The following is a 19,079-nucleotide window of genomic DNA, read 5'->3' as shown; positions in this document are numbered from 1 at the left end:
ATGAAGTTTCACCATGTTACCCAGGCTGGTGGTCTTGAACTCGTGAGCTCAAGTGATCCGTCCACCTCAGCCTCCCCAAGTGCTGGGATTACAGGTGTGAGCCACCACACCTGGCCTTCCCTAGAGTATTTAAAATAGAATTTCATTCCTCATTACTCTTTAGAATATATATTTTTCTAAAAATAAGGAAGGCTGTCCCCTAACTAAAAATTCAAACATATCCTAATATTGAACATCACTTCTCTTTTGGAGGTGCATGAAAGACACTGGATCTATGCCTTATTGCCCCCTTCCAAAATGGACCAGTACATTATAATTCCCAGAAACGGGTACTTATTTTTTCTTTTTTGAGATGGAGTCTAGCTCTGTCACCTAGGCTGAAGTGCAGTGGTACGATCTCAGCTCACTGCAACCTCCACCTCCAGACACGGGTACTTTTAAACATAACTGTAAACTGGTTATTTCCTAGAAAAAGAAAGGTTTTTGTACTAACTCCACTGTGGCTAATGGAATTTCCACACTCAGGATAGCACCAGGTCTGGCTCTGTACTGAGTCAACATCCTACCCACGCTCTGGCGGCTCACCTTCCCAAGATTCCAGAATGAGCCAAGCATTAGCAGAGAGCTCTTTTTACAAAGCAACTATCCCTGTAAGCAAGGATTCAGGTCTGTTTAAAAAAAATCTTCAAGGCTTAGATACAGTTATTTACTCATTGATAACTTTCGGAGTTTCCAGGAAAAACAATCAGTAAGCTAAGAATGATTTTAGGATTATGCTACAGTTGGAAAGGAAATCAGCAATCTTGGGTACTGTTAAGTTGGCCTTCACAAAGTCCCGCTCTTTGTCACTGTCATTTTTGATCGTTGTCCACTTGTCATACCATAAGAGGTGATTGCTCATAAAGAGCTCAGCTGGTGACTTCTGACGTGTGTACCATACACACATGGTCTGTGTCCCCTCTTGCCCAGTGGTAAACTGCTGGCTGCCTGCTTGTCCAATATTCCAGTAAGGACACTGACTTAGGGAATGGCCAACAGCAAGCTGGAAGGAACCTGGATCCCTGTGTGATCACGTAGAACAGAGCTACCTTCCATCCTAGATGGCTCATTATGGAACTGCTATGAGCAAAAATAAATCCACTATCTTTTTTCTTTTCTTTTCTTTTTTGAGACGGAGTTTCGCTCTTGTTACCCAGGCTAGAGTGCAATGGCGCAATCTCGGCTCACTGTGACCTCCGCCTCCTGGGTTCAGGCAATTCTCCTGCCTCAGCCTCCTGAGTAGCTGGGATTACAGGCACGTGCCACCTTGCCCAGCTAATTTTTTGTGTTTTTAGTAGAGATGGGGTTTCACCATGTTGACCAGGATGGTCTCGATCTCTTGACCTGGTGATCCACCCGCCTCGGCCTTCCAAAGTGCTGGGATTACAGGCTTGAGCCACCGCGCCCGGCTAATCCACTATCTTTTTTAGACACCGTATATTTGGCAAAGGGAGGTGGTAGGTGTCTTACAGCTACAATAGCTTAGCTTTACTAAGTAACTAACCTAACTAACGCACAATTCATCTTCATTTGTGGACTGGGAATAAAAATACACAATGTGCTTTTATAAAGAATTATATAATTGCCAAGGGAAGAGATGACTACTTTTTCACTCCTTTCTATTTCTCATGATTTACCCTTGTTACATAGATAAAACATATACCCCGCACAGCTGATAACTTCACACCCTAAGGGGATAGCACGGTGGAGGCAGTGGCTAGCAGGCTGCAGTCTCGCAGGTAAGGCTTTGAGGGTTGTGGCAGATGCTCACCCATTTATCCTTCCCTAACAGTGTGGCTCCCTTCACTAGACGGGCCTCAAACTTTTTTTGAGGAATCATGTGGCTCACCACACACTGGAGGCTCAGGATGGGCAAACACTGGGCATCTGGTCATTCCCACAGGTGTTCCTAAAGTAGATGTGATACCAAGGGCCAATGTCAAAGGCATTCCCTACCTTAACCACCTGCTTGATGCCATTAATGGTGCTGTTCATGAGGGACTTCAGCATGTTGGCATCATTTAGAGAGTCTGCGTAGCGTACACACATGAACAGGATGTGAGCCGGGAGCCCAGGGATCATGTTCACCACCACACCACGGGGCTTCAAGTCTGGAGCAAAGAGAGGCAACAAAGATTACAGCTGACAGGTCAGCTCTTCTCCTAAGGAACCTCTGACTAGGGGCAGGGGCTTGTTTGCTTTTCTGTACTTGATGCAGTGTCTGAATGCAAACAGATTTCTTTCCTCTTTGAGGAATTTCATCTGGCTTTCTTGGAACAAAATACACAGGTGACACTTTTTCCTCTTCTTGTTTACAAAGAACGTTCTCTTTCTTAAAAGGCTGAATAACAGACAGAATCTTTATTTTTCCCTGGTGTGGAAACCCTGGATTTCAGACCCCATTGTAAGAAAGGAACTCCAGTTCCATGCACCCCTACTCCAAGCTGTTTGGTGGGGATGGGGTACAGTGTCCACAATCACATGAAGCTGCCTTGAACAGGGAAAGCAGGCACATGCCAATGCTGCAGAGGATGTCTAGCTGGCCTTGGGGAGAAGAGAATGGCAGAGACGCAGAGTTGGGATGAAGGGGAAAGAGAAATCTTATAGAGAAATTAAGATAAGCAAACAAGGATGTCCCCTCCGGCTGCATGAAAACAGAGGAACAAAGAAGAGGCTCCCACTGCATTACACCAGTGAGAGGGAGGGAAAGAAAAGGGTAGGGGTGCTCACATGAGCTGAGGGGATCGTTTGAAGAAGAAGAAGGCAGGCTACACATTGGCTTTCTGTTTTGAGATCTTGGGACCAGCTGAGAGGGAGGCAGATTTTCTCCCTATTCTAGAAAACCATGTGGAAGGTCACAGTGAAGACAGTGCAGTAAGACTGGTTCTATGGCCACCAACTCTTGAGTAGGCACATGGGACATTCCTGTAACTGATGCACGGCTGGGAAGCTCCATCCCACTGCCTGCAGAGAAATTTCTCAGAAGTCAAACGGAGCACAGAGCCACAGTTACTTCCATGATGGCTCCTGTGCTGAGACACAAGAATGAGGTGATGGCTATTTTCTACTCTGATCCTACAATTAGACTTTGGAAAAGGTCAGTGCAATGCTTTTCAACTGAGGACAGTTTTGGCCCCCACAGGACATTGGGCAATACCTGGAGACATCTTTATTGTCATGACTCAGGGTTGCTGCTGGCTTCTAGTGACAAGTCAAGGATGCTGCTCCATCCTTTGTTACTCCCCACTCACAGCCAACAGTGCTGAGGTTGAGAAACTCTGGGCTGGGGGAAGAAGCAGTGGAAGAAGAAAGCAGAGAAAGGACCACCCCTGCCCAGGACTTTGGCACTGACTGATGTGCAAGTTCTCAAAGAGAAAGCAAAAATCCAGAGTTCCAGGTTTCACTACCAAGAATGAGGTTTTGAATGAGCTTGGCCTCGTCTTCTCTCTTGTATTGCAGCATTCCAAGGTACTCCTTGGGTCCTGAGGATGAGTGCACATCACTGGCTGTAGATAGAGGTAAACAATCAGCTACATACACAAAAGCAGCTTTCAAGGTTCATAATGCGACTACTCTTCTACCCCATTCTGGCTGGTTTGCACATAAATGTCTGTGGCTTTCAGATACACTAAAACTGTAGTGTATTGTATCCTGAAGAATTTCTCCAAGCAGCGATTCCTCTTTGTGAGTACATCAGTGAGTACAGCTGCTGCTGAAAAGGCCCAGTTATCCTTTGAAAAGCCGTATGAGTGCCTGATATGTATCCAGCACATGGTAACAGTAAAGAAATCCAAGATGTTGCCTTGTCTTCAAGATGCTGATGCTACTGTGAAAGAAGACTCGTGAAACATTTGGTGTGCAAAGTACCCATGTGCATGACCCTGACTGAGAGGGCTGTATTAGTTTCCTATGGCTGCTGTAAAAAGTTACCACAAACACAGTGGCTTAAAACAACACAGATGTTTAATCATACAGCTCTGGAGGTCAGAGGTCTGAAAGCTAAGCCAGGGTGGTGAATGGGTGAATGGTGTTTCATTCATTCATCCCAACAGTGGGGATGCAGTGGGGGCTGAGAAGCACAGAGCTGGGCCCTGCTCTCATGGGGTGAACTGGACTGCCATTAGTCATTTATTACTGAAGGAGAAAGATCCTCAGTTTGCTTGTGGACATTTCAAATTTGAGGTGAGAGGTGAATAAGAATAAAGTAGCTCTTCAAAGAGACGAATATAGAAAAAGAAACAGACAAGATATGGCCTTGGCAATAAGGCTGGGAAGAAGAGGAAAAAGTAATAAAGAATGCAAGAGTGAAAAATGCGAGCAGGAGCAGAACACTGGCAAAGTTCAGTGACAGAACCAGAAGAAGGGAAGAAAGGCTGAGAGTCCCTTTCACAGAGGCTCATGAGGATGCTGCATGTGTGCTGTGCAGTCCACATTCAGGATGTCTGCTTAGTAGTTCTCTAATTTTCTTTTTTTTTTTTTGAGATGGAGTCTCAGCTTGTCACCCAGGCTGGAGTGCAATGGCGTGATCTCGGCTCACTGCAACCTCCACCTCCCAGGTTCAAGTGATTCTCCTGCCTCAGCCTCCTGAATAGCTAGGATTACAGGCATCCACCACCATGCCTGGACAATTTTTTGTATCTTTTTTTTTTTTTTTTTTTTGAGACGGAGTTTCGCTCTTGTTGCCCAGGCTGGAGTGCAATGGCGCGATCTCGGCTCACCGCAACCTCCGCCTCCTGGGTTCAGGCAATTCTCCTGCCTCAGCCTCCTGAGTAGCTGGGATTACAGGCACACGCCACCATGCCCAGCTAATTTTTAGTATTTTTAGTAGAGACAGGGTTTCACCATGTTGACCAGGATGGTCTCGATCTCTTGACCTCGTGATCCACCCGCCTCGGCCTCCCAAAGTGCTGGGATTACAGGCTTGAGCCACCGCGCCCGGCCAATTTTTTGTATCTTTAGTATAGATGGGGTTTCATCATGTTGGCCAGGCTGGTCTCAAACTCCTAACCTCGTGTTCTGCCTGCCTTGGCTTCCCAAAGTGCTGGGATTACAGGCATGAGCCACCATACCCAGCCAAGTTCTCTACTTTTCTTTTTTGGCAGGGGGGTGGAACAAACAAACAAACAAACCCTCCACCTCCTGGGTTCCAGTGATTCTCCTACCTCACCCTCCCAAGTAGCTGGGATTACAGGCATGTGGCACTATGCCCAGCTAATTTTGTATTTTTAGTAGAGATGGGGTTTCTCCATGTTGATCAGGCTCCTCTCAAACCCCCGACCTCAGGTGATCCACCCACCTCGGCCTCCCAAAGTGCTGGGATTATAACCGTCAGCCACCGCACCAGGCCAGTTCTCTACTTTTCTAATATAAATTTGGATATTACTGATCCTACATCTATAACAGGGAGAGAAGGTGAATTTCGAAGCAGTTAATTGAAAACGTTTTCACAATTTCACTTTTTATAAAAGGGAGCTAACAGGAAGAGGTTAATGTATTAATTATAGGATGTCCCTTGCAAGCACATGAGTGTATCTGGTATCATCTGAGGGGAGAGAACTGTCTTCTTGTCCCAAAGGATCTTTTTGTTAGCCCAGCATTAGGCACCAAACCTCACCACTTGAGAATCATTCCTTTGGGTTTCATAAGCTTTGGACCAGATAGAAAATAAACACTTGAGTACATGTTAGCCTTAGCTCAAAAGAATAAGAAAACGAGTATTATTTTTTACCTTTTCCAGCTGTCTTACTTAGCATCTTAACTTGGTCTTGTAGCTTTTTAATCACTCTGTCTTTCATGTCTAATTCTTCTTCAAGATCCTGCAGCAATAAAAAAGAAACCAGGATTTAGCTTAGAAGCATTTTAATCTATTTTTTTTTTTTTTTTGGTAACAGCTTTATTGAGCTACAGTTCACATATCATATGATAGGTGTATACTCAAAGGTTTTTCAGTGTAGTCAGAGTTGTGCTACAATCACCATTATTTAATTCCAGAATATTTTGTTACTCCACAAGAAAACTAATCTTTAGTGTCACTCTGCAGTTCCTCATTCCCTTTGAGCACCTGGCAATCACTCATCTACTTTCTGTCTCTGTGGATTTGCCTACTCTGGACATCTCATACAAATAAAATCATAGAATAGGTGGTCTTTTGTGTCTGGCTTCTTTCACTTAGCATAAGGTTTTCAAAGTTCATCCATGCTGTAGCATGTATCAGTATTTCATATATTCTTATTGCTGAATAATATCCTATTGTATGGATTGACTACGTTTATCTTGCTCTTATTACAAAGTAATGCCCACCATAGAGAATTTTAAAATACGTGTGTGGGAAAATGGGCTTTCTAAATGTCAGAAGCTGGAGCCACAGAATCAGAGATTTGGGCATGGTTTTGCCTTTCCTTCCTGATAAGGAGGTGGCCTTGTCCATACTGAATTTGGCTCAAGAACCAGGAGAATCCTCGGATACCTAGAAATATTTCCTATAAGGGACATATAGTGTTTAGGTTCTTCCAGATCTGAGCATTTGACACAGAAAGAATCTAGGCTTCTCTGACCCAGCAAGATCCACCATGCATGGCCACTGCAGCTGTGTGCCCTCTAGGGACTCTACCTGCCACCATTCTGTGTCCCTGGCTACACGTTAGGAACTCTGTTGACCTTAGAATTGGAGGAGTCAGTTCAGCTTCTTTCCTCCAATTCAAGTCCATCTTATATCTAATAAAATGGGTCACCTATCAACCTACAACCTAGAAAAAGAAACCACTGTTTGCATTTTGATGTCATTCCTTTTTTCCCAATATGGTAAATGTACATTTTATAAAACTGAGATCATACATGCAAAATTTTAAATCCTACATTTTCTCTAGTTACATTGCAAATGTTTTTGATAATGACCTGGAAATCACTCATTTCTTACACTGTATGTATGGGTAACTGTAGTCTATCCATACAATAGGATGTTATTCAGCCATAAGAATATATAAAATACTGATACATGCTACAGCATGGATGAACTTTGAAAACCTTATGCTAAGTGAAAGAAATGAGTGGTTGCCATGTCATTGATAATATACCCAAACCATCATTTTAACAGCCAAATCGTATTAGAGCATACAGCAGTTTAACGTTTGCTCTATTGGTAGATCTCCATTTGTTTCCTTTGGGTTGCTTTTTTTCCCCCTCTATGATTAATAACACTGTAATGATCACCCTGAACAAAAATCTTGGTCCACATGTCCAAGTATTTACTTAAGATAGAACCTTACAAGTTGTGTTACTGAGTCAAACAGAATGTACCTTCCAAAGGTTCAGATTCATGCCTTCAAATAAGCCCTCAAGAAAGTTTACACCAATTTATGTTTCCAACAACCGTGTATGACAGTGCCCATTTCAAGATGTTCTCTCCAGCAGAACATCTCCTCTATTAATTGTTACCATTATTAGTGTAGTATTTTTAGAGACAGGGTTTTGCTCTGCCACCAGGCTGGAGTGCAGCAGTGTGATCATAGTTCACTGCAGCCTCAACCTCCTGGACTCAAGCAGTCCTCTTGCCTCAGCCTCCTGAGTAGCTAGAACTATAGGCATGTACCACCACACTTGGCTAATTAAAAAAAAAAGTTTTCCTTGTAGAAATGAGGTCTTGCTACATTGCCGTGGCTGGCTGAACTCCTGGCCTCGAGTCATACTTCTGCCATGACATCTTAAAGTGCTGGGATTACGGTTGTGAGCCACTGTGCCAGGCCCAGGTCTCTGTTAATTTGACAGGTAAAAATAATACCTAGTTTTAATTTTGAATGTGTTTGATAAACAGTGAAATGATTACTAAAAGCTTTTTAAAATCTCTTAATAACGATCTTCTTTTCAGTGACAAAAGAGTCTGGAAAAAAAAAAGAACTTTGTTTAATTCAAAGCATCACATAGTGGCTTGAATAGTGTCACCTTGAAATTCATGCCCAACCCAAACTCCAGAATGTGATTTTATATGGAAACAGGGTCTTTGCAGTTCTGATAAGCTAAGGGTCAATATGAGAGGCAGCTACTACAATTTAGGGTGGGCTGTAAATACAATGCAGGTGTCTTTATAATAGACAGAAAAGAACACAGAGACAGAGAGAAGGCCAGGTGCAGAGAGGCACAGGCTGGAGTTACACTGCCCCAAACCAAGGAATGCCTGGAGCCTTCTAGAACCTGCGAGAGGCAAGGAAGGATTTTCCTTAGAGACTTCGGAGGAGTGTGCCCTGCTGACACCTGGACTTTAGCCTTCTGACCTCTATAATTGAGAGAGCACATTTCTGTTGTCTTAAGGCACCTGGTTTGTGGTCATTTATTATGGCAGCCCTGGCAAACTAATATAGATCAGGTCTCATCTGTGGGTAGACTCCACAGCTAATGTACAGAGATGATACTCTTGTTGCATGTCCCTCTGCTTACCTGTAACTGTGAGACTACTTGAGGCTCAGTAAGAGCTACTGAAATGAGCATGTTAGGCCTGTCAGCTCCCCAGCTCAGCACACCTGTGGGGAGTACAGCCAGACACTCTGGGGAGCTCCAGAGGAGGATGCACACCAGGACCAGGCTGCGCTCTGGGGCACCAGGAACAAACTCATAAACCCATCACGATGCACGGGACAGTCAGTGTAAAGGATCGTGTGGGAGAACATGCACAGCACACATATGACCCACCCACGTAGCTTCTCCCTGACCGCTGGCTCCACCGAGACCCCAGGGGCCCACACAAGGCAGGCAAGGCAGCCTCGCACACAGACAGCAGGCGGCTGCTTCTCTGGTGTGATGTGAGGATTCCAGTCTCCGAGAAAGTCATATCCACCTCAAAACAGGCAGCCGTTATGTACATGCTACTGATTGGAATTTGTTACTTCCTATTAAATGTTAAACTCCCAGAATTTCTCTTTTTGGATGTAACGACTCTTCAAAGTTAAATCCTGACACTCAAAATGTGCTTTTCCTCTATCACGGTTTTCCTGTGAGATCGGAAATAGGGCCCTGTCACCGGGCAGAAGGGCAGGTGGGCATGTCCACACTGACCACTGGACTCATCAGCCCTCCGGAGTCACCCTCTTGGAAGCTCTCAGGTCTTGAAGGGGCCTGAGAGGGCCCCAGCCCCCAGGAAAGTGGCCTGTCACCTCAGCACTCCGCAGTCTTCTGGATGTTGCACAACATCACAATTTCAAAATAATTGCTGGGGACTGATGTAGGGTTGGCCAATTTCATTTTGGTAATGGCATTTAAAACTTGGAAAAGACTTTAAACGCTTTTGGAAAGTTTTTAAGACTTCCATCAACATCGTGATCATTTCACAGAAGAACATGTTGACTCTAAACATTGTAGAAAGGCCATACCCCCAGAAGAAAGCATGGGCATTTCTATGGGGTGAGTTTTGCTGGGCAAAGTGCTCAGGCGTAGGCCTTGTTAGCCTCGGTGTGATCCACGGTGACTCCACCCTGGATGGTGCCGTCCACTGATAATGCTGGGGAACCTCAGCCTGTACCTCACTGTCTCTCCTCCTTCACCCTCCCCAGGCTGCCCAGGGAGTCCCTGAGGTTCATAAGTCCCCAAGGCCTTCCCAAAGCCAACCCCAGAGACCACCTGTCTTCTAGGAGAAGAAAACAGACTGCTCTGATGGAAGGACTTTTGGTCGATAGCTGTTAATCATACATTTTAGGTGGCATGTCCCCGCTTTAGCAACATCAAAACAGACAGTCTTTATCATCAAGTCAGAAGACTTCTTTCTCACCCTGTTTTCCAAAGTGAGCCGAGATGCTTCCTGCCGGAAGTTACTCTTGACTTCACTTTCAGTTTCAAATTGTTTTTTCAAGTGCTCGCTGGCCTCCTGCATTTCTTGAATCTTATCGATCAGCTTCTCCTTCTCCTTGGTATGTATTTCATTTTGGGCTTCTATGGCCCTGGGAAAGGGAGGGAGGAATGGCTGGTTATCAGTATGACCATCAAGGAGAAGTCACGCACTGTCATAGCAAGGGCTGATATTTCCAAAGATGGAAGAACACCTTGGACAATGTATGTGTAAAGCAAATAGTATTCGAATAGGGGTGTCCTTCCAGGGGAAGGAAAAGAGACCAGGACTGGCTGGGATATAAACCTGTCTATGGACTGCTCTAGTCTCCTTCACCCAGTAAGAGATTCCATTCTCCACCCAACCCCAGCTCCACTCACTTACTGTTGAGTGAGTGAGTGCTGTGTCCCACCCATGGGACAGCCACACCCACAATACCCTGTGACAACTTAGCAGTCATCCCCTTTGTGATCAGCCTGGGGACCAGACACTTACAAAGCCAGGGATTAGATAGAAGAGAGGAGGGATACCATGAGAAGAGTTCTAAAATGCTGCCTCATTCCTTTTCCATTATTTTGGGTCCTCATCCTCATCCTACTGATGAAGTCATATGACTAAAGATGCTCTTAGGGATGTCGAGTGTCCATTTATTGTTCTGGAAAACTAAGTGTCGTGATAAGTTGGCAACAAAACAGAACATTCTCCCCAGAGGCTCTGCCAGGGCATGAGACCCGTTGTTGCTCAGGATTGAAATTTGCAGGGATTAGCAATGAAGAGTTTTCCATCAACATGTGTTTTTAATTCTTACCCTAAATAGTCTGCTAATAGAAACCATTCTCTCTCACACACTCTTATCCGTTGTTTAAACAGAAAATTCAAGTGCATGCTATGGCATTTCAAGGGTACAGAGTGTACATAAACAGTGAAAAGTACATGTCCACTCCTCCTCTGTGCATCAGTCACCACGTTGTCCTCCCTGGAGCTAACCAATGTTTTGTTCCTTCAACAATCTCCCAGAGATGCTACTACTGCTGCTGCTGACGATGAGTGTTATGTGCGCACATGTTTCTTTCCTTCCCATTTGAATGGTAATATATCACACATATTAATTAGCATCTTGCTTTTTGGGATTAGTAATGCATCTTGGTATATTCTACAGTTTTAGAAAAGCATTATATGAGCATGAACTTGAGGTACACATTTACACTTACTTTCTTTGTGTTCCTTCCTCCTCTTGACTGCGATTTAACTGATTAGACAATTCTTCTAGTTTTCCTGTAATGAGAAGAACTGTCAGTACTTTGTGGGGGGACAAATCACTGCATTATGATTTGGGTTTGGCATTATTTACAATTTTTAGAGCTCCTAAACCAGGGGCATCCGATCTTTTGGCTTCTCTGGCCCACACTGGAAGAAAAATTGTCTGGGCCACACGTAAAATACACTAACACTAACGATAGCTGATGAGCTTTTAAAAAAAAAAAAAATCGCTGCTAGGCACAGTGGCTCACGCCTGTAATCCCAGCACTTTGGGAGGCCAAGGCAGGCAGATCACGAGGTGAGGAGGTCAAGACCATCCTGGCTAACATTGTGAAACTCCGTCTCCACTAAAAATGCAAAAAATTAGCTGGTTGTGGTGGTGCATGCCTATAATCCCAGTTACCTGGAAGGCTGAGGCAAGAGTATCACTTCAACCAGGGAGTCGGAGGTTGCAGTGAGCCAAGATCGTGCCACTGCACTCCAGCCTGGGTAACAGAGTGAGACTCCATCTCCAAAAAAAAAAAAAAAAAAAAAAAAAAAACCCGCCAAAAAAACTCCTGTGTTAAGAAAGTTTACGAATTTGTGTTGGCTCTCCTTGAAACCTGTCCTGGGCTGCATGTAGCCCACGGACTGTGGCTTGAACAAGCTTGTCTTAAACTTTATACAGGCAGAGATTAAGTTTTATTTGGTCTGAACAATGTTTAAACATTTTTAAACCATCATTTAAAAATTGTAATATTTCATATTCTAGATTCCTGGGTTTTCTTTAAACATAGGAATCTCTAGCAATACTGTGCCCATATTCCCCATGGGCAACAATCAGTGGAACTCAAAGGCAGCAACCTCTTTACTTTATTGTTTTTTTCAGAGACAGGGTCTCACTCTGTCACCGAGGCTGGAGTGCAGTGGCACAATCATGGCTCACTTCAGCCTTCACCTCCCGGGCTCCAGTGATCCTCCCACTTCAGTCTCCCATGTAGCTGGGACCACAGGTGCACACTGCCATGCCTAGCTAATTTAAAAACAATTTTTGGGCTCAGTGTGGTAGCTCACGCCTGTAATCCCAGCACTTTGGGAGGCTGAGGTGGGCGGCTCATCTGACACCAGGAGTTTGAGACTAATCTGGCCAATATGGCAAAAACCCGTCTCTACTAAATAAATAAATAAATATATATATATATATATATATATATATATATCAGATGGGAGTGGTGGTGGGTGTCTGTAATCCCATATACTCAGGAGGCTGAGGCAGGAGAGTCATTTGAACCCAGGAGGTGGAGGTTGGTGGAGGTTGCAGTGAGCCGAAATCAGACCATTGCACTCCAGCCTGGGCGACAAGAGCGAAACTGTCCCAAATTTTTTTTTTTCCTAGAGATGGGGTTTTGTCATATTGCCCAGACTGGTCTTGAACTCCTGGCCATAAAATCCACCCGTCTCTGCCTCCCAAAGTGCTGGGATTATAGGTGTGAGCCACAGCACTCAGTCTGCAACTCCTTTAAATGTCCCACATACCTTCCCATATCTTTCAACTAGCCCCCTTCACACATTTGTTACCTGCCCAGCCACCTGGAGAACCAGTTTAAAACCCCTGAGTACAGCAACATTTCCATATCATTTCCTGAGTAGAAAAAACTGTTTTCTAAAAGCAGGTTCATGAGGGTTTGAGTTACCTTTCATTTTCTCAGCTTGTTCATTCAAGCGGATTTCAAGATCTTGCTTCTGCTTCTCTAGTTCTGAAATTTGCTGTTTAAAGTCTGGGATCATCTTTAGAGAAGAATTAGAAATATTAAATACTGTGATCTGTGAACTTTAAAATCTCAGAAGCAAACTAAACTGTCTAGGTGTTCAGCCTGTGGAACACATGGTTGTGTAAAAGCTAGCCACGACATTAGACCGGATTGACATTTTTTTTTTAAACCTCAAAACCTGTAGTCTCAGGAAACACCAGTATGCTCAGAGAAAGCAGTTCTCACACAGCTATGTCAGGGAGAGAAGGATGTGTACATGTATAGAAATCCTATGCTGAACTGAGGGAGGAATTAGGTGAAGAAATGGCAGCCGGCCTCTTTGATCCAAGCCCAGAGCCATCATCTCCTCATCTAGGAACAGGAAAAGCCATCTTAAAGGGTCCACTGCAACTCCTGAATTCCAGGCCGCGCACTGCTCTGTTAGTGGAGGTCTGGAATCACTCAGAAAATTTTTCAATCCTTTGTCCCTGTCTATCTGTTTATTTCTTTACATGTTCATTGCTTCCACTCCCAGTTAGGCAAAACCAGTTTTTTTTTTTCCTTCTCCAAGTTTATAAACACTGGGGAAGTTTATAAAATTGAGTGGCTGAGATCCAGACCTCTGAAGTCTAACTGAAGAATACAGATGGCCCCCGATTTACAATGGTTCAATTTACTATTTTTCGAATTTGTGATGGTGTGAAAGTGATATACATTTAGTAGAAACCATACTTCAAGTACCCCTTCAACCATTCTGTGTTTCACTTTCACTATAGTATTTCATAAATTACATGAGATATTAAATACTTTATTATAAAAATAGGTTTTGTGTTAGATGATTTTGCCCAACTGCAGGCTAATGTAAGCATTCTGAGCACATTTAAGGCGGGCCGGGCTAAGCTACAATGCTTGGTGGGTTAGGTTCTTTATATGCATTTTCATCTTACAACACTTCCCACATACTATGGGTTCATTGGGACGTAGCCCCATGAAAAGCAGAGGAGTATCCGCACTTGTTTGATTGTGCAATTAGGTCTCACTGCAAATTCCTCCTTCAAGTTTCATCCAGGGAATAACAAAGGTGTAAAGGTCCCCCATGACCATTCCCTGTGTCCACCCCAGGTCCTCAACTGCTGCTACAGCCCTGAGATTTCCTAACACTCCCAGTTTAGGGACAGGAGAGGGTAGTAAGGAAGCAGAGGAGCAGCAGCCTGTGAGGCCAGACAAGAAAGCTGGGAGAGCCGGGCATCCTGAAAGCCGAGAGAACAAGGTGGAGAGGATGGGGTTAGCATCGCCAGGGGCTCCTGAGACACTAAGTAAGGCTCAGGTGCAAAGGAACCCTGAGTGCTCAGCTCTGTGTAGGCAGAGTCAGCTGGTGGTGGGGCACACAACAGAATCGAGTGGTGGACAGTGAATGGGAGGTACGTGGAGGGAGTATGCCTACAGGGTCTCTTTAAGTCTGACTAACTCCCCAGAGGAACGAGTGATGGCCACAGGGGTGTGGGGTTAATACAGAGATGGCTTCTGAGTGAGGAGATTCCTAAAGCGTTTCTCCATGCCAGCAGGCATGAGTTGGAGGAAAGAATGAGACAAATGCAGTGGGTAGGAATGCTCATCACAGAGGAAGAAACCCTCGAAAAGGTGAGATCTGAAGCATGGGCAGGACTGGCCTTCTGACACACTCCTGTCTCAACAGCTACCCTTTCACCTTAATTTTGTGGCCACTTTCCAAGGGGTTAGGGCTGGATGTAAATATACAGACTTTAAAACATACACACTGGCCGGGCACAGTGACTTATGTCTGTAATCCCAGCACTTTGGGAGGCTGAGGCGGGCGGATCACAAGGCAGGCCGAGGTCAAGAGATCGAGACCATCCTGGCCAAGATGGTGAAACCCCATCTCTACTAAAAACACATAAATCAGCTGGGCGTAGTGGCACATGCCTATAGTCCCAGCTACTTGAGAGGCTGAGGCAGGAGAATCATTGAGCCCAGGAGGCAGAGGTTGCAGTGAGCTGAGATCGAGCCACGGTACTCCAGCCTGGCAACAGAGCGAGACACTGTCTCAAAAAAAAAAAAAAAAAAGAAAACACACACGCACTTAAACACACACACACACACACACACACACACACTCACAGCACCTGAACCCATCCTGAGGTGAACACACATACTCTTATATCAGAGTGCTCTCTGGCCTGCAGTCATTTTATAGTATGATCACCAGAGCAAGTTATTTCACTTCTGGAAAAAGTAATTTATAACCACTGTTTCACTTAATTTTACTCCACTGACAAAGAACATCTCTAGTATGATGGCCACGACTGGGGCCCCCGGCTGAGACCATACCATGTTCTCTGATGTTAGCCTGGTAACTTCATGACGGATGCTTTCATTGACGTCATTTTCTTCTCTGAATAACTTCTGCAGGTGGTTGATTTCTTGACTTAGATGCACCACTTTGAAGTTCAAAGCTTCAATCTCCTTTTCATAGCAATCCTTCTGAGACTGAAAATGGCTCTCCAAAACACTATTAAAGGAGGGGTCAAGAAATAAACCTCATGGCTTTTGTTCTGTGCTGATGGCTAGGAGGGTGCACATGTGTGGCAGTTATGAAGACCCACAGCAAGAGTGGAGCACCAGGCACATCAAGTTTACTTGTGCGCTCACACTTACAGGCTATGGAATCAGGAATGTCTAATTATAACATTTTCCAGCTAGTTAGGAAGCATTATGTGGGGTTAACACATAGTTAACAATGAAGAAAATTTTAGAAGTTATTATATTTTTACACTCTTAATAGTTTAAAAAATATTGGCCAGGTGCAGTGGCTCACACCTGTAATCCCAGCATTTTGGGAGGCTAAGGCAGGCGGATCACTTGAGGTCAGGAGCTTGAGACCAGCTTAGACAACATGGCAAAACCCCGTCTCTACTAAAAATACTAAAATTAGCTGGGCGTGGTAGTGCATGCCTGCAGTTCCAGCTAAAGGGGAGGCTGAGGCAGAAAAATCACTTGAACCCGCGAGGTGGAGGCTGCAGTGCGCCGAGATTGCACCACTGCACTCCAGCCTGGCGACAGGGCGAGACTCCTTCTCAAAAACAAAACAACACACAACAAAATAAAACATGTTCTTTATGATACTACAGGTGTGGATACGAGTCATTATACATTTGTCAAAACCTACAGAATGTACACCAAGAGTGAACCCTAACGTGAACTACAGACTTTGGGTGACTGTGACGTGTCAGTGCTGGTTCATCAGTGTGGGTTGGGAAGTTGATAGTGGGGGAGGTTGTGCACATGTGGTGACAGGGGTATATGGGAACTCTGTATTTCCACTCAACTTTGATGTGAACCTAAAACTGCTGTAAAAAATAGATTATTAATGTAAATAAATGCAGCATATGCCTTAAATTTAAATGTATCTACATATCTCTGGCAACATTAGCTAACTTATTTGATAATCAGTTTTCACTGTATGGGTTATGGGGTTTTTATCCCGTGAAGAGACTGCTCTTCATGAATAAGCTAATTACTTAATTCTCAGAGAAATATTTCTAGTGGCTATTTGGTCATTTTACCATAAGGAATTTGTGTATCAATCTGTGTAAGGTAAACTTTGGGCTCTCCAACAGTCTACTTATAATCTCTGAAAAATAAAGAAGAACCTTGAGGAGAATTTCTAACCGTGTTGCTTTCTTTAGTCCTTCATAAGCAAACCAGAGTTCTCCATCCTCATTTAAATGTTCCAAATCTTCCACAGAGAGCCTGGAAAATAAGGAAGATAAGAAAATCTATCATCCGCTCCGCTCATGTTTTACATGTCTCAAAATGTTTGATCATGCAGAAATCATTACCTGCTTCTTACATCTTCAACGTCATAGCTTTCAAGAAGTTGTTTGGTGATCTCTGACATCTTTTCTGAAAGGAAAGGGCAGAGTTGTATACATTACATAGTGGATGATCTACCATTTCCCGTTTCCTTTCCAGGGCCACTTTTCTAGCTTCATAGAGTCTCCAGCTAAATAACCTACCAGCTATCCAATCAACCAACTAACCAATCTTCCAGCTATTCAACCAACTAGCTATCCAACCTACCAACTAACCAATCTACCATATGTCCAACCAAATTCATACCGAATGACACGTTTCCTTAGCAGTGACACAGCTATGATTTTCAGCCTGCACCCATGGTCTAAGAGACTCATATTTTTATTACCTCTCATTTCCCGTTTTTGTGACTGCACATGTTTCTCCACATCTATCTTCTGTGCCTGAAGTAGTTCTATCTCTTTTTCGAATTCAGAGATTGTCTGAATCACAGCAATGATGGAATTAGGTAAAGAAAAAACAGCGATTATGTTTTATATAACACAAAGGGGACACTATTATAGTGTACAGTGTCTATTCAAGACTCAGTAAGCAAGACTTCACCACAGTTTCTTTTGTAGTTAAAATCTTGTTAAGCCCTTACTGCTCACACAGCTTGTCTTTGAAGCATGCTTAACTACTCAAAATGCCAGATCTACTGGGTTGTATCAATAGAATTAACTTCCCTGGGCCGAGTGCAGTGGCTCATGCCTATATTTCCAGCACTTTGGGAGGCTGAGGCCAGCGGATCACCTGAGGTCAGGAATTCAACCAGCCAACAGGGTGAAACCCAGTCTCTACCAAAAATACAAAAAACAAAATTAGTCTGGTTGGGTGGTGGGCACCTGTAGTCCCAGCTACTTGGGAGGCTGAGGAAGGAGAATTGCTTGAATCTGGGAGGTGGGGTTGCAGTGAGCCAAGATGGTGCCACTGCACTCTAGCCTGGGCGACAAGAGCAAAACTCAAGTCTCAAAAAACTAAAAATAAAAAACAAAACCCAGAATAACATTTTTTAAATTTTAATATTTTATCCATTGGTGGCTTCCTTGTACTGTTAAGGCTGCAGGTGAGCAGACTGCAAGAGTTGAGGCTTGGAAGCCTCCACCTAGATTTCAGAGGACAAAATAATCTTAATAGATCACATTGGCGAGTAACCCAGTCTTACCTACCAAAGAGGAAGTGAGTGACACCTACTGGTCCCTCCCTGCAAGCACAGCCTCACAATTTTCTACATTTAAGATACAGACCTCAGACCTCAACCAGATGACAGGACTCCCACAGACTGACATCAGGCTCATGTGGCTGCTAAGAGTGAAGCAGTCAGAGGAATGAAAGTGGCCCTTCCTGATCATGTGGTCTGATCTCCTACTTTTTTTTTTTTTTTTTTGAGACGGAGTTTCGCTGTTGTTACCCAGGCTGGAGTGCAAACGGCACAATCTCAGCTCACCGCCAACTTCCACCTCCTGGGTTCAAGCAATTCTCCTGCCTCAGCCTCCCGAGTGGCTGGGACTACAGCTGTGCACCACCATGCCTGGCTAATTTTTGTATTTTTGGTAGAGACGGGGTTTCACCTTGCTGACCAAGATGGTCTCGATCTCTTGACCTCGTGATCCACCCGCCTCGGCCTCCCAAAGTGCTGGGATTATAGGCATGAGCCACCGTGCCTGGCCCTGATCTCCTACTTTTAAACGACAGGGGACGAGGCCCAGAGAAGGCAGACACCTCAGCTGCGGTATTCAGCGGCCACCCAGACGTGTTTCCAAAAGTTCTTCTAAACCACACATGGCTAATCCATGACAATTACAGAGAATATTTGTATACTCCTACAAATACTCTACTAATATGTATTTCACATATTTAGTAGAAGTTTAAAAGCTTCTACTTCCCAACTTAATGAAGAAATGTCTTACATTTAAGAACAGAGGGGACACTAAGTTTTCTGGTAGGGAAACAATTCACTTAAGCCTTGACTGTCCAAGCATGGATCATTACTTCATCCGTTCATTCATTTTTCTCAAGAGCTTTTTATTAAATTACCCAGGAATATTTATGTATTTTTAATTATAAATACAGGTAAAAACTAATATTTTTATGTATGATTATGCAGTTTTAAAAATTCTACCACGTGATTTTTCCCTCAGCTTTATAAAAATTTACTTAAAAATTTCTATTATTGACAATTTATAGCTTTATTGATGTTATAATTTTGAATGTGGAATAATTAAATCAACCTCATTAACCTCAAATACTTGTCATTTTTTGTGATGAGAATACTTAAGATTTACTCGTAGCGATTTTGAAACATACAACATACTCTTACTAACTACATTCACCACACTATGCAATGGATAATTGTTTTTGTAAAT

The 19,079-nt window shown here is 43.8% G+C and overlaps 1 protein-coding gene across 6 annotated transcripts in view; it reads right to left on the bottom strand.

The window, feature by feature from the left end:
* Positions 1-19,079, bottom strand: part of MYO5C (myosin VC) — a 115,684-nt gene that overhangs the window by 30,919 nt on the left and 65,686 nt on the right. For 5 of the 6 annotated variants that reach the window (XM_074394234.1, XM_003941618.4, XM_010352387.3 and 2 more), the window contains 10 exons: positions 17,063-17,156; positions 16,701-16,764; positions 16,531-16,611; positions 15,190-15,370; positions 12,784-12,877; positions 11,062-11,125; positions 9,794-9,962; positions 5,768-5,855; positions 3,447-3,545; positions 1,996-2,150 (listed from right to left, as the gene is read on the bottom strand). In XM_074394234.1, coding sequence (XP_074250335.1) covers positions 1,996-2,150; positions 3,447-3,545; positions 5,768-5,855; positions 9,794-9,962; positions 11,062-11,125; positions 12,784-12,877; positions 15,190-15,370; positions 16,531-16,611; positions 16,701-16,764; positions 17,063-17,156 — 1,089 coding nt within the window. The remainder of the gene's footprint in view (positions 1-1,995; positions 2,151-3,446; positions 3,546-5,767; positions 5,856-9,793; positions 9,963-11,061; positions 11,126-12,783; positions 12,878-15,189; positions 15,371-16,530; positions 16,612-16,700; positions 16,765-17,062; positions 17,157-19,079) is intronic. The other variant, XM_010352388.3, reaches the window with a different exon arrangement.

Source organism: Saimiri boliviensis, chromosome 2, assembly GCF_048565385.1.
Source record: "Saimiri boliviensis isolate mSaiBol1 chromosome 2, mSaiBol1.pri, whole genome shotgun sequence".
NCBI lineage: Eukaryota > Metazoa > Chordata > Mammalia > Primates > Cebidae > Saimiri > Saimiri boliviensis.
Note: the sequence above shows the minus strand (reverse complement) of the source record. Positions and strands in the feature narration are given on the sequence as shown.